Source organism: Euprymna scolopes, chromosome 40 (genome assembly GCF_053919585.1).
Source record: "Euprymna scolopes isolate OS-2025 chromosome 40, ASM5391958v1, whole genome shotgun sequence".
Lineage (NCBI taxonomy): Eukaryota > Metazoa > Mollusca > Cephalopoda > Sepiida > Sepiolidae > Euprymna > Euprymna scolopes.
This window is the reverse complement of record NC_136521.1, coordinates 66,765,729-66,780,946: the sequence shown is the minus strand read 5'-3', so window position 1 is coordinate 66,780,946 and position 15,218 is coordinate 66,765,729. Positions and strand designations below refer to the sequence as shown.

The 15,218-nt window shown below is 36.2% G+C and overlaps 1 protein-coding gene across 2 annotated transcripts in view; it reads left to right on the top strand.

The window, feature by feature from the left end:
• LOC145265594 (protein canopy 4-like) overlaps positions 1–15,218 on the top strand; it is a 51,406-nt gene that overhangs the window by 26,686 nt on the left and 9,502 nt on the right. For both annotated transcript variants that reach the window (XM_080121601.1, XM_080121602.1), the window contains exons 3-5: positions 2,825–2,965; positions 6,854–6,938; positions 13,749–13,869. In XM_080121601.1, the coding sequence (XP_079977727.1) occupies positions 2,825–2,965; positions 6,854–6,938; positions 13,749–13,869 (347 nt within the window). The remainder of the gene's footprint in view (positions 1–2,824; positions 2,966–6,853; positions 6,939–13,748; positions 13,870–15,218) is intronic.

Here is a 15,218-nt window from a genome sequence, read left to right as displayed (position 1 = left end):
TGCTGGTTACCCCACACCCCCAAATCATGAACAATGCCTGGGATTTAAAAAAAAATTCTTTTGAAAAATAATTTAAATTTTCCCATGAAAAAATTATATAATAGTTATTTCATTAATTTTCTTGATAAAAAACGAAGTATTTTTTATAAATAAGCATATGTTTTTTTTTAAATGTTTTGTATGTTCTTCTGTTGAAATTCCACCTCCATTTTGTTTTTTTCATTTGTCTGTTTATTTAATTCTGTCTTTGCAAAAAGTAGGTTTTCAGTATTAAAAATTCTATAACAAACTAAAGCATGAAAGACTGACACAAAAAAAAAAAATTTGATTTCAAGTGTGCCACCACATGCTCCCCACTCACAGCTCGACAACAATCACTGACACCTAACGCTGTTCCAGTGGTCGTCCCTCACATCTTCTCTTCTGGCCATGTTTGTCGTTATCTCTCACATTGTCGGCTGCTGAGGGGGTACATATGTGTTCACAATATAAAAAAAAATAAAATGGAACCACTTTTATCTTCTCTTCAAGCGGTGTCGTCGTCGTCGTCTCTCACATTGGTGGCTACCAAGGGGTGCAGAGTGGCTCAAAAGTATAAAAAATAAACAACTAAAATAAAGAAACAAAACACCAACACATTCTGTATATATCGCTTGGGCTCTGCGTAGATATGCAGCACCATCACAGGAAACGACTCTCTGTCTTCTGTGGCGGCTATGTTTGACAGATACCGTCACTTATTTCAATCTGCTTTAAGCAACAACTTGCATTCAACTTCCAAAGCTGCAAATTGTCCTCAACCGTCGCAAACTTAAGACTGCCCCACATGTTATAAACTGCCGCAAAATTCACTGCCATTCCTAAAATTGTCCATAAACCAACTCTAAATACAGGGTGGAACGATAAAATTGTCGCCCCCAAAGAAAACAACACTACAGCTTTATTTTAAAATTTATATTGAAAAAATCAATTCGGGTAACTTGATTATGTAGTAGAGCTGACATCTATTCAATGTAGCTGCCTTCAGCCTCAATCACTGCCTCAATATGGGTCCAGAACTGGGAGCATGCCTTTTTCACAAGTGCTGGCAGGAGCTTAGCGAATACTTGGCGGATGGCAGCGATCAGGCTGGCTTTGGTGTTGTTGGAGGTAATGTTGGTGATGTTTTCGACGTATGACCAACCTAAGTAATCTAGCGGGTTCAGGTCAAGTGAGGAGGGGGGACCAGTGAGAGAAGGGTACAAAGTCATGGCACACCTTCTGAAGCCAAGCCTGAGTCTCTTTGGACTTGTGGGCCTGTGCTGAGTCTTGCTGCCACACTCGGGGTTTGGCGGCAGTAACGTGATTGCACCAGGAGATCACCATACTCTTCAGCCCGTCCAGGTACACTTTGGTGTTGACTTGAAACCACACCAAATGTTAAATAATGTTAAAAATTAAGTTATCGATCTGTCTGTCTATCTATCCAATGATATTGTTAAAATAGTTTATATTGGGAGTTAATTATTGTTTATAGAAAAAAGTGTAGCAATGGGTTTTAGCTGAGGATGTTTACATAAATTAGGTTAAATAAACAAAATGACCTTGGGCAAGCATATGTGGAAAGGTCGTACATCTAGAGACGTGTGCTTTTTAATGATGATATAATGGAACTGAGATCAAGAGGTTGGAAAGTTTAGTCAGTTGAGAGTTTGAGTTTAGTCACGCAAGTGAACAGACGTACTTCAAGCCAGGAAGCGAGGCTGTGAAGAACAAGCATGTAGACACGAAATGCAGACTGTTTGTGAAGACCATTTGGACAGCTGAAATAAATTTATATTTTAAAAATAAGTGTTGTTCTGTGGTTTCATAAAAGAAGGAAGAACGGAGGTCTCAATTGGTTATGATGTTGGTCATTTCATGTTTCATCACGGAGCTCAGCAATGAAAATAAAATAACTCTTGAAGAAAGAAATGGTATGAAGCATGTATTTTTATTCTTATAAAAATGATACCTTATGTAAATATGAATTATAAAATATACTCGTGTGATAACTCTCTGATACAACATGACTCAGTTTATACGTCGATATCATATCCCCTGGCTAAGCAACAATACATAAAATTTATACGTTTATAACGGATGCCGTTATAAGAACAATATCTCTCACCCACTATACAGCACAAAGAGTATAACCATGGCCGGAAACTTTGTTTTCATCACCCTGGGAACGTTGATCATTGTGTAACTTTCAGGCATAATAGAAGGTTCTTATCGCTCTTGGGATTTGTACACAACTGGCCAACTTGTAGATGGTCTGCAACAAAAATAGAAAATTGGTTTTCATCAAACGGAAATGGAATCATGTCATCTTTTCTAGGGTGACAATTTTATCACTTCACCCTATACATGTACTAAACCAAACACGCTCACCTATTTTTTTTTTTTTTTTTTTTTTTAAATGTGACTAAACAAAGTTTCCGGTTTTGCAACAAAAAAAAAGAAAAATGGTTTTCATCAAACAGAAATAAAATCATGTCTTTTTTTTAAATTTAAAAAAAAAAATTTTTTTTTTTTTTCTTTTTTTTTTAGGGCAACAATTTTATCGTTCCACCTTGTATATCGACCTGTATGTCTGATCTTTTTCCCTCAAGCACTGCCACACCTTGATTAACAATCCTATTTCAGCTGCCTTTGTGTGCCTTGTTGAAAACCTTCCTCCTCCTTCTGGTGTTTCTACTAAACTCGCTACCTTTTCTTTTTTTTTTTTACCTAACACTTGAGGGAGAAATGTCAATAGTACCACACAAGCAATTTATTTCATTTTATTTCTGTTTTTGGACAGAGAATTGCGTTTAACTGAAGCCCTTCACGAGCCACACGTATGTGACCGTTTGCTCAAATACAACATTCATCATGAAAAAAAAGGAAGTTTGCGCTACGCAAAAGGAAGAAGTGAAACCATGCAGACCCTTCATGGCTTAAGGTAATACACAGTCATTATGGAACGGGGTAAAATTTGCTCTCTTTCATGCATACTCTGACACTGTTCATTTAATATCATTTTTCTCTTGTAAGACATTTTTTGACATTTTGAAAGTTCCATCTCCAGTCCTCACTATATAATGGATCAATATCTCCAAATTCTACCTTGTGATCAGGCTGTCTAAAGGTACTGGCTTCCTTTTTTGGTCGCCCCCCCCCACCCCTTTAACAAAGGAGGGATTGGACCTAGTAATTCACTACCATTTGTCTCTTTCCACTTTTCTCAATAATCACACCTTGGATTTTTTTTTTTTTAAATTTTGCAAAAACATTAGTCATGGTGAAAGTAAACTTTTTCCAAAATAGATTTTCTAATAGGGACCAGATTTGCCGGGGATACTATGTAGGGAGTTGGGCACCGAGATGTCTTTTCACATTACACTTGAACTTCTGTATGTCAATACAGTCAGGTAAGTAGGGGTTTGGGAGGGAATTCCAAAATCTAGCAGTTCAAAGGAAGAAGTTCTTTGAATAAACGACTTTACGGCATCTAGGGATCTCTACAGTGTAGGGGTGGGATTTTGCTGCTTGTTTGGTTTGTTGGGTATTTACATTGAGGGGGTACTAGTGGTTTGAGTTCGTCCAAGCACTTACCATTAAAGTACTTGTAAAAATGACACAGGGATGCCACATTTTGGCGATGGGACAGAGGTTGGGGTTTGGCTGACAGTGCAGGACCTATTAGGTTGGCGACTCTTTTTTTTTTTTTTTTTGAAAGCTATCTATGAGCAAGAGACTAGTGGCAGATGCACCAGCCCAGGTGTGAGTAGCCTTTTAGCACGGTAGAGAGAGCCCACGTTCCTTGCAGCAGCCTTGGCAATTGCCTCAATGTATTTGTTCCAATTCATGTTGTCTGTGAATGTTAAGCCTAAGAGCTTGAGTGAAGTACTTTGTGGTAGTGTATCATTAGCCATGATAATCAGTGGTTGAGAACGTTTCTTATGATTATTAAAGTAAATAATAAGTTAGTCTTGGCACCATTGAATTTGACCATCCAGTTTCAACTACAAATGGACCTAAAATGCATCGATGTTATTTTTTAATACACTCTCTTTATGGAAGATTCTCTCTATTTCTCTCTCTCATTCTTTTTTTTTTCTCATTCTTTTTTCTTTCCCTCTCTTTCTCTCTCTGTATTCAATATCACGTTTTCGTTGCCCAGGAGTAAGACTTTTTTTTTGTTGAAAATTTGCAAGATGGTCAATGTCTTCAAAATCTACTCTGGTGCTACCAGATCAGGCTGTCTGAAGATATGGGTTTCCTGACCTAAAATTCATCAAACATTGATATTATTGTATTTTTATAAATTTTCCCGTGCAAAACTCCATCATGCTCTGCAAAGTTAAAATTAAAAGCAATTTTCCATTACAAAACAAGAAGACCAAATACCATAAATAAATATTTGATTCGAAAATATTTAAAAAAAAAAAAAAACTTAAACCATAAAAACTGTTACCAGACTGACTGAATTTGGCATTAAATAATTTATTACATTTTCACACCAAACAAGGCACATTGCCACTTTGATGCAGGGGGCTACTATCAGAGACCTAAGTTGCAGGGGTACTATGTAGGGAGTTTAGCAGCAAGATGTTTGTTCACATTACATTTGAACTTCTGCATATCAGTATAGTTGGGGAAGCAGGACGCTGGGAAAGAATTCCAAAGTTTTGTAGTTCTGGGGAAGAAGCTATTAGAGTAAAAGGCTTTCTTACATCTAGGGATCTTGACTGTGTAGGGGTGGGACTTCGCTGCTTGTCGGGTTTTTTGGAGGTATTTTCATCGAGGGGGGTAGAAGGGCTTGTAGTTCGTCAGAGCATCTACCATTAAAATACTTGTAAAACAGGCAGAGGGATGCAACATTTCGTCGATGGGACAGGGCTGAAGTTTAGATGATGTTCGGGACCTATTAGGTTGGCGACTCTTTTTTTGACCCTGTTCAAGAGCGAAAGACCAGTAGCAGATGCGCCAGTCCAAATATGACAGCAGTACTCCATACATGGGCGAATGGTGACTTTATAGAGGTACAGGATACTTTCAGATATAAGTAACTTTCTAGCACGATAGAGCCCACATTCTTTGCAGCAGCCTTAGCAATGATCTTGATGTATCTATTCCAACTCGTGTTTCCGAGTTTTGTCTTGGCAGCATTGAACGTTACCATCTATTTTTGTCCCCATTCCACTACAGACTGAAGGTCTTCCTCTAGGGTTTTGGCCATTACCTTAGATATGTGCTCATTAGTTTTCCCCACGTATCTGCTATAGAGCATGGCGTCGTCGGCAAATATACCCATCTCAGAGACAATTTTATCAGGTAAGTCATTTATGAATATCAGAAATAATAAAGGCCCAAGGATCAATCCCTGAGGTACACCCGCATTTATATAAAATTTTTTGGATGTACGCTCATCGAGGACAACCTGGATTCTTCTCTCATTTAAGAATGATCTAATTATGCTAAGCATTCGTCCAGTAATACCATAGAATTTTATTTTCCTCAGAAGACCATCGTGCCATACCCTGTCAAAAGCCTTAGATATATCTAGGGCTACTGCCCTCCCCACCTCTGCCTTATCCAGTACTTGGTATAAACGTTCAGAGATTACAGTTAGAATATCTGCATAGAACGATCTTGCCTAAATCCATATTGGTGGTCAGACAGAAGTTTAGTAGCTGTAAAATGGTGGACTAGAGCTTGATTAATTAAGGACTCAAATATTTTGGCGAAAAGAGGGAGGAGGCTAATTGGGTGATAATTAACCATTTTATTTTTATAAAAATATTTTTTCTCAATTCTTCCATTTGAGAACTTGACGCTTCCAGTGATACACAACCTTTATTACGTCACCTAACTTTTGGTCCTTACCGACCAATTGTCTGAAACACTAGCATGTTCAGTGTAGCGACTATGTAATATTTGTCTATATAAAAAAAAAATATATATATATATATATAGTGTAAAAAACAGACAGACATATATAGATTGATAGATGATATAAAGAGATTCCTGCATGCTCCTCCTCCCTTGCTCACTTTTTAAGAGACACAGACAGAGAGAAGATAAATTATACGCAATTGCCTAAATCCATATTTGTGGTCAGATAGTAATTTAGTAGCTGTAAGGTGTTGGACTAGAGCTTGATTAATTAAGGACTAAAATATTTTGGCAAAAAGAGGAAGGAAGCTAATTGGGCAATAATTTAATGGATCAGTTCTTTCGCCAGAGTTTTTGTAAACTGTCCAATCATTTAAAAAATCTCATTTGGCCTACAATTCAAGACCTCCTGTTGCATACGAGTTTTGATATTTTTCGATCCTGTTTCTTTTTTAATTGTACATTTAATGACACCAAACACGCGTCCAAAGTATTACTGTGCTTATCAAATAAATGACAAATTCATTTTATCCAAACAGTACTGTTTATTTGATGATTAGACGTGTGATGCGAGCAGAGAGGGAGATGGGCAACAGATCAACTTGTACGATGCATCTCGTAACTATTTTATTCCAAAAACTATTGCGTCAGAAATCAAAATCTAAATCCATCATTTGTTATTCGCTCGATATCTTGGGTCATCTGGTGATGTCTGGGAGTTTTGTTACTTGAATTCTCATTCTGTCTTATTTTGGTGTTGCCCAACCTTCATTATTTAACAAGTCGTGCTAAAACAGGCAATCAATTGATTTGATTAAAAAGTGTGCAATTTCACAGATTTCTATGACAATAAACGTATGATAGGTTGGAATCCTGGACAATGTCGGGTCTCCTTTCTAATCCTTCAATAAAATTATTGTTTCTTTATATATTTTTTCTTCTGTGTTTTCAGGATGAAAGGTGTTAAAGTTGACCTTGGTATTCCTGAAGATCTCTGGGATACGCCCTCTGTGGAAGTGTCGGATTTACATAGAAAGGTAGCAATCATTTTCCTTTTCACATTTTTCACATTTTTTTTTTTTTTCAACATTTTTTCGTCATCGTATTTAGTTAAACGTTTGTTTAAAGTTGACTTTCAAACGATCCTTTCTCAACTCAAGTCTTATTCCAAAAATGGTACTTGTGCAGAATTTGAACCAGACGTAACTAACCGTCTGCTCAGCTTTGCTTGGAATATGACGTCATGCGCTTGGGCTTGACTGTAATCTGATGTAAGACGCCGATCAGCCACTCAAAGTAGCAGACAGACTTTTGCAAGAAAAAAAACAGTCAATTACTTAAGTAAACAACACACCCTCAAACGGCCGTTCCTAAGAACTTTATACAAGATGAATATCTCCATCTTGGATCAACAGTTGCATATGCCAGAGACAGAAATTTTGTCTCCATCTTAAACCATATATCGGAAAGCTACCCGGTTGGCGTAGCTTCTTCCACATCCGCTGCCTCTTCTCACCCCACTTTGACATTGTCTGATGCAACTGTAGAAAAGTCTACCTAATCCTAAGCAACTATCCCGGCTGTCTTCATCTAATTCAATTTAATTAAAAAAATAAATAAAAATTTAAAAAAAAAAAAAAAAACGGTTGCTCTACAGGAAAAAAAATTGTCCATGAAAAAACTAACACAAAAAAGTTTACTTTACATTAGTTAAAAAACGGAGAAAAAATACAAAAAACATGAAAAATAGATTTAAAAAAAAAAAAAAACACTTCTTTTTTTACAAAAAAAATTGTATTAGAGAAAAAAATGAAAAATCTTTAAAAAAATTGGTTATCTTATTAATTTTGTTTTAATTTTGTTGAATTGGAAGACCTGTTTTATTTCAGCAGTTTTCTTTGGCTATTTCATACAAGTCCTGGATATGAAGAATTTTCAGTGGGTAGCTGTTCTGTATAGGTCCTGGACTTTATAATTTTGCAAGCAAAGAACAAAAGATCTTTCTCGTATTGACACAAAAAAATTATGTGTTGGAATGCTAAAGATTTTATTTTATGGAGCAATTCTGGTTTTTGATTGGTTGATTTGATTCGTCAGTTCCTATTGGCAGCGTTTATAAATAAAATCTCCCAACCTTCAACGAGCATACCCCTATTATATATGGTGGGGATAAATCCCTTTGCGGCTTTAGTAGCAGTCATTCATTTGTTTTTGACAATAGTGCTTACTGGTGCAGGGCCAGGAACTGGCTCAGTATCTGTCAAACTGAGGTACGCCACCTGGGTATCATCCAGGAGATCCACCCTCCCAGGCCTTTCCACCTGGGTTTCAGGTGGGGGTAAGTTTATTGCTTGCTGCCTGAGGCGCCCCAACCAGGAAATGCTTACATGAATGCTCTGGCAATTTTTGCTAGGAAAAAGTACTTCTCCTTTAGGGGGAGCTTGCTTGACGCCCTGCTTTTTAGCCCTTGTGTCACATAATGCTGTTGTGGGCAGCATTTAAAGCTCTACCCACCCCCCATTATATATTAAAAATATTGCAACAACAACAACCTAGTTGTTTTTTTTAAATTGTCACAAGAATAAAACAAATTTTTACGGTAAGTCGTTGTTTCATTTCCTGCTACCTCAACTGTTTTACATTTACTAACGCAAGAAGATATCAGTGTTTTCCTTCGGACCCTGGTGACCTTTTTCTTATTCAACTCGGATCGGAAAAAAGCTTTTATTTTTACAGGATCGTTTTCTTACTGAAATTCGAATAGTAATGGCGTCAGGACATGTGATGACGAACATTACTTGCAACGAGTTCATCAGTTGATAAATTTACCGAAAGAAAACAATGAGCTTCGTGCTGCCAGGAAAATGTGTCGAACCGGCCCCGCATTAAAAAAACGGACAGACCTGTGATCGAGAATGGTTACACCGACAAGGACTGGGCATTATTCATCAATAAAAACAAATGTGCAGTTTAACCAACCCGTGGAAATACGCAAAGAGTTAAGAACAGTTGCTCAAATGAGGTAAACAGACTTTTGTTTGGACTAGTAGGGCCTGAAGCTTTCGATATAGCCATGGAAGAACAACTCTTACAGCATATACAACTCATTGCGGTAAAAGGTCTACATCAATAGGTGTATAGATATAGATTCCACATTACAAGACAGAAAAAAGTGGTGGTGGTGGGGGGGTGCACAGTTTTTAGCAAAGCTTTGGTCCCAAGCGAGGTTTTGCAATTTTACTGTCCAATGTCCTAATGAGAGCTGCCGACAGATGATAAACTATTCGGAGGACATGGTGGCTGGCCAAATGCTAAACTTGCAATTGCAGAATACCAATGCAAGCTGTTGGCTAATGCCAATATTTTGACAATAGGTTGGTCTAGATATAATGGATATATCGACTCCTCACTTGCAAAGCAGCCTAAACGAGTGTTTGACATTTGGCTCAATGTTGTCTGAGAAGTAACCATCTCAGAAGGGGAAGAAACCCAGAACCCCTCAAAATAATCCATGTGAAGGGTGTGGCAGGACAATTAGCAACAATACCACATCTTGCATAGAGCAGAGATAGATTCAAAAGAGCCCTCCCCCAAACTGCCACCTTCCATAAAAGTCAAAGTATCTTTGATACCGGAATCATATAGATGAAGAGACTTATCATCGAATACACCATATCCAGGTCATTGCAGATACTGGTCTTCAAACATGTTTGAGTGGCCAACGTGCTAATACCAATTACGTATAGGATATATGGAATCACAGACAACCTACTGCACATTAAAGGAATAATTTTTTATGCATATTAAAGTTGGCCTTAAAAAAACCAAACACGTCGTTTACTGTTGTGGTGGTACCCACTCATTTATATATGTGGATAATATTACACATAAATAACAAGACTCAGTTAGTCTGAGTGTGTGTTAACCAGAAGCCACTGAAGGCCGAGCCGAGAGCAGATATGTTCTCCAGCCAAGACTCTCTTACCTGACAACCATTATGTAAATATACTGTAAATATACTTTTCCTAATACACTTCATATTGATCTACCTTTGTTTGTTGAGTCTACAACTGTATTGCCTCATACGTTCTTTGGTTCAACCTGCAAACATAACAGTTGGCAACGAAAATGAACGTCAAACATAACATGTTGGGATTTTACTTATCCGAGTCAGCACGGAGATACCGAAAGCTGACATGTCAACCTCAAATAACGAGATAGGACCAAAAGAGAAATGGTTCTGAACAAACCTACAAGAATCCTGTTTACCCATATCGGAAATAATAGGGAACGTTTAGAACAATGTTTACTGGAGCACTTCAAATCAAGTGCATATAATACCTGCCCTCATCAACCGTTACACTGGATATAATGTTTGCGCCGAGAGCGAAACCATCAGCCATTTCTGTCCCCTCCCCCCATTATTGGAAAAAAAAAAGGTGAAGGAAGATTTAGATAGGGATATTGCGTTACGCATCATTGAGTCAGTACCAGCAGTTATGCCTACAGTCTTGTGTTCAAGGATAGTGGTTGCACCACAGAAAGATTGGATCACCAAGAAGGATGGTGGACCTACAAAAATTGAATGCTGCAATGATGAGGGAAACCCATCGTACTCCGTCCCCAGATAATCAAGTGTCTGTTGTGCCCACGCAAACCAAGAAATATCGATTAAAATACTATTAAAATATTTTTTAAATATTAAAAATAAAATCAAAATAAATACTATTAAAACATTTTTAAAATATTGATGAAAATACCATTAAAATAATTTTTAATATTAAAAATAAAATCCAAATAAATACTATTAAAATATTTTTAAAATAATTTTTAATATTAAAAATAAAATCCAAATAAATACTATTAAAATATTTTAAAAATAATTTTTAATATTAAAAATAAAATCCAAATAAATACTATTAAAATATTTTAAAAATAATTTTTAGATATTAAAATTAAAATCCAAATAAATACTATTAAAATATTTTTTAAATAATTTTTAATATTAAAAATAAAATCAAAATAAATACTATTAAAATACTTTAAAAACATTTTTTAAATATTAAAATTAAAATCCAAATAAATACTATTAAAATATTTTTTAAATAATTTTTAGATATTAAAAATAAAATCCAAATAAATATGTTCTTTCCGGTATTGTTGATGCAAAAGTTACATCCCTTTATCACAAAACTACTCCATGTTATCCATATATTCTACGGATGTGGCTGAAGTGAAATTTAAAATTGAAATAAATACTATTAAAATATTTTTTTGCGCCCCCCCCCCCCACCCCCCATAAGAGCAAATTGTAATACAAGATCTTTTTTAATGTAGGGGAAAACCCAGCACTCTGGAAATAGGCAAAAGTATAAATTGCCTTAGTTAGAAGGGTTTTCCCCTCCATTGACTAAGGACAAATTAACCCAAGTGTAGCATCCGGACAGATACTACACTGTAATCTTAGCTTGAAGGCCATTTTTCCATATGATAATTAAAATATATTTTTTTGGTGTATTATATTAAAATTTGTTTATAAAACAATTTTTATCTTGAAGGTCTTGAAAAGGGGCTTAAAAAGTCTTGGAAAGTTCTTGAAAATGGACATTGAAAACCTGTATGAAACCTGTGTAGATTTAATGTTCTTCTGAAGTCATCAGATCTAAGCCTGTCTTAAAGAATTGTATAACCTAGCAATTGTATCATTCTTATATCAATGTTTTTGAAGTTTTCACTATCCATGTAATCTATATAAGACTTTTTCCGCCGACAGTCCCGGGGTCGTTACTATTGCTTAAAAGTATTTATATACCCCCTAGATAATAATATCTAGGATTTGGGAACATGCATTGCGTCTAGATTTATTTACAGCGACTTTTACAAAATTATTGCTATTTTGGCTTCTTGCGTGTTGATTCGGCTTTTTCGTATAAAAAGCGAAACTAATTCAAATTAACTTTTCACTGTTCTCGGCAATTGCGCCAGCAATCAACTTTAATGCGAGGAAAATTCCTTAGATCAGACGATTGCTATTCAATTTGGACAATCCCCTTTTTATGGGGAGCTGGTTTCTCCCCAACGTTACTTATATTTGACCTCATTAATGTCAATTCAAACATCTTTCCGTTGCTATTTCTTGGTTGACGAACGGTTAACGTTGCACTTTTTTTCTTTTTTTTTTTTCACACTTTACTAGCGAGGGGTACCCGGCGTTGCCCGGGTGTTTGTAGGTGTGTGTGGAAACTCCAGGGGTGGGGGGTGAGGTTAAAAACAAAAAGTAAGTATGAGGATCGAACCCGAACCATTGAGGCAAAGTTGTAAATTAAAGTGTGAAAAAAAAAAAACGTGCGACGTTGACCATTTTCCCACCGTGACATGCTAACGGAAACACGTTTGAATTTATTTAATTACTTGGATTTGGCAGGTGCCCGTTTTAATGAGTTAATGAGGTCAAGTTTGACTGCGGGATTTCATTTACTGCTGAACGCTTTTTTTTTTCCCCCAAGATGTTATAGGAAAAAGACTAACCCACATGCAGCGAGCAACAAATGTTAAATATTTATCTTCCTGAAATCGAGCAAATTAAATAGGCAGGCGAGTTTCGTTAACTGTGAAATATTACGATTTATATGTGATATAAAAAGTTTTAAAAAGTTGTGAAGCAAGCGACCGCTTCTCTGAAAAAAAGCCTTTTGTAGACATACAGAAAAAGTGAACACCCACACATACATACATACATACATTTTCGCTTTTATATATATATAGATTATTTTCGAACTGCATCTCAAGGCTTCGACTTCAATTCTTCCTACTTATCTACCAAAACGATTTTTTATTATTCTTTTGTTTTGATTTACTCAAAGCCACACACACCTCCAAACACCCGGGCAACGCCAGGTACCCCTCGCTATTCTATTATATAAATCTCACATATCTGTTTAAATATATATATATGTTTGTATGTCTGCCTAAAACTTTCAACAGAGGCGGCCGATTTTCACAAAATCAGTATTATTTTGAAGCTCAACCCTTCGGACAACAAATATAAAAAAAATTGGCGAAAAACATTAATTCCTTCACCCTCAACTGGACACTTTTCTACAAGGAGGGGGTCACTTTTTTTGCTGATGTTTTAGAAAGTCATCCCCTCTTTTCGATTAACTAGCCTTAATTCAAACATTTGCCACTTCCAGTTTCGTGATGGACGCAGCGACAAAGACATCATGTTTTTTTCTTTTCTTTTTCACATTCTTTTCCTTCTTCCTGATACGTGTTCGAGCCTGCCTGCCTACTACTTCTTTTATTTATTTATTTTTTTTTTAACACACACCTCCAAACACCCAGGCAATGCCAGGCACCCAGGCTAATTATATATATGTATATATATATATAAAGCTCTGGTCAGCTTACATGCTAGGCATTTAAACCGTCCATCCGGTTTCTGACTTCCGGTTTCAAAAAAATTTGTCTGTTTACCTATTTCATGGCCGCCTGTGCCTTAAGTCTGATATTAAAAGCTACTGCTGCTATTCAAAACATACACAAGTCAACAATATTTTTTTTTGCTTTAACTTATTTTTAACGTATTTTAACTTATTTTAACGTGTTTTCCTTACAAATAAATGTAGTTTAACCCCGTTGAGTTAAAAAAGCAACTGATTTAAATATAAATATACAATATATAACTATAATCATATTTATAACCATATTTACTGCTTTTAGTAGCACTCCCGTGGATTCTGACGATTTATTTATTTTTTTCCCGGTCTTAAATATTTTCTCTTCAAGGAGGCGTGGATTGGAAATTTATATATTATAAATTTGTGTAATGCTTTTGTTTTTTTTAGTGTATCCGTCTCGTAGAAGACCATGAAGATGATATTGAAGACTGGTATTTTAATCATCAGGCAGACAAAGAATTGCAAGAATATCTTTGTAAAGATATCGTGCTTTTAGCAAAGGAATTTGGTGAGTTTTTTTTGTTTTTTTTACATGGAAGTCACTACTTTTCAAGGCCCGGAAGCCACTCGGGGATAAGGGTTATTGTGTGTACAGTAATCAATGGAATAGTATCGTAGTAATCGTTAGTATTGGAGATTTGATAAAGTGTCTTACTTAAGGGGCGCGGTTCATCAGGAATTTGTTTATGTTGGACTTGAAGACATCCAAGTTGTAGTCGGGTGGGAAAAAGGCAGACGGAAGAGAGTTCCACTGGCGTGCACTTCTAAGAAAGAAGCTTTGTTCATGGAATGTACGTTTGGATTTAGGCACAGATAAAGAGTGGGGAAAATTTTTGACAGTAGTTTCAGCTTGTCTCTTTCTAAATTTTACAAAGTCATCGTCTTTTTTGATTTGATCTAGGAATTCCTTACCTCCCTTTTCTTTCTTTCTTTATTTCTTCTTCTTTTTTTTTTTTTTTTTTTTTTTTTACATGAGTGTCACCACTTATCAAGGCCCAGAGGCCACTCGAGGATAAGAGTTAATAGGTATACATTAGTCATTTTGATTTTAGCATAGTAAACAGTGGGAATTTTGTAACTTGGATTACTTAGGGGGACGATTCAATTAGAACTTGTTCACATTGGACTTTTTCTTTTTTTTTTTTCATAGGTATCAACACATTATCAAGGCCAAGAGGCCACTCAAGGATAAGGGTTAAAGAGTGTACAGTAGAAATTGGACAATATAATAATCATTAGTAATGAAAATTTGTTAAATTTGATAACTTATATGGAACGGCTCATCAAGAACTTATTTACGTTAGACTTGAAGACAACCATATTGTAGTCAGCCGGAAAGCAGGAAAACGGAAGACAATTCCACAGGTGTGCAGTTCTAATAAAAAAGCTTTGATCATGGAATCTACGTTTAGGTTTAGGCACAGATAAAGAGTGGGGGGAATTATTGATAGTGTTTACAGCTAGACAAGTGTTTCTTGTGAAAGTTTTGCGAGGGGGGACCATAGATTGAAGCTCAGTCGAACACTTTCCATGAAAATAACGATACATCAGAGACAAACTCGCAACATCTCTTCTGTGAGATAGAGGTTGCAAGGAAGAGAAAAGGACATCTCCTACGAGGCTACGAAGTCTATTTTGAACTCTATCAAGGCAGGACAAGTCCTTTCTAGCAGCTCCTGCCCAGATGTGGCAACAGTATTCCATCCTTGGACATACCTGGCTCTTATATAGATAGAGAATTGCATCAGCAGTGAGATATCTACTGGATCGATAAAAAGATCCCACCATTTTTCCAGCGGCCTTGGCAACAGATTTGATGTACGTGTTCCATTTAAGATCAGGAGTAATGGTCAAGCC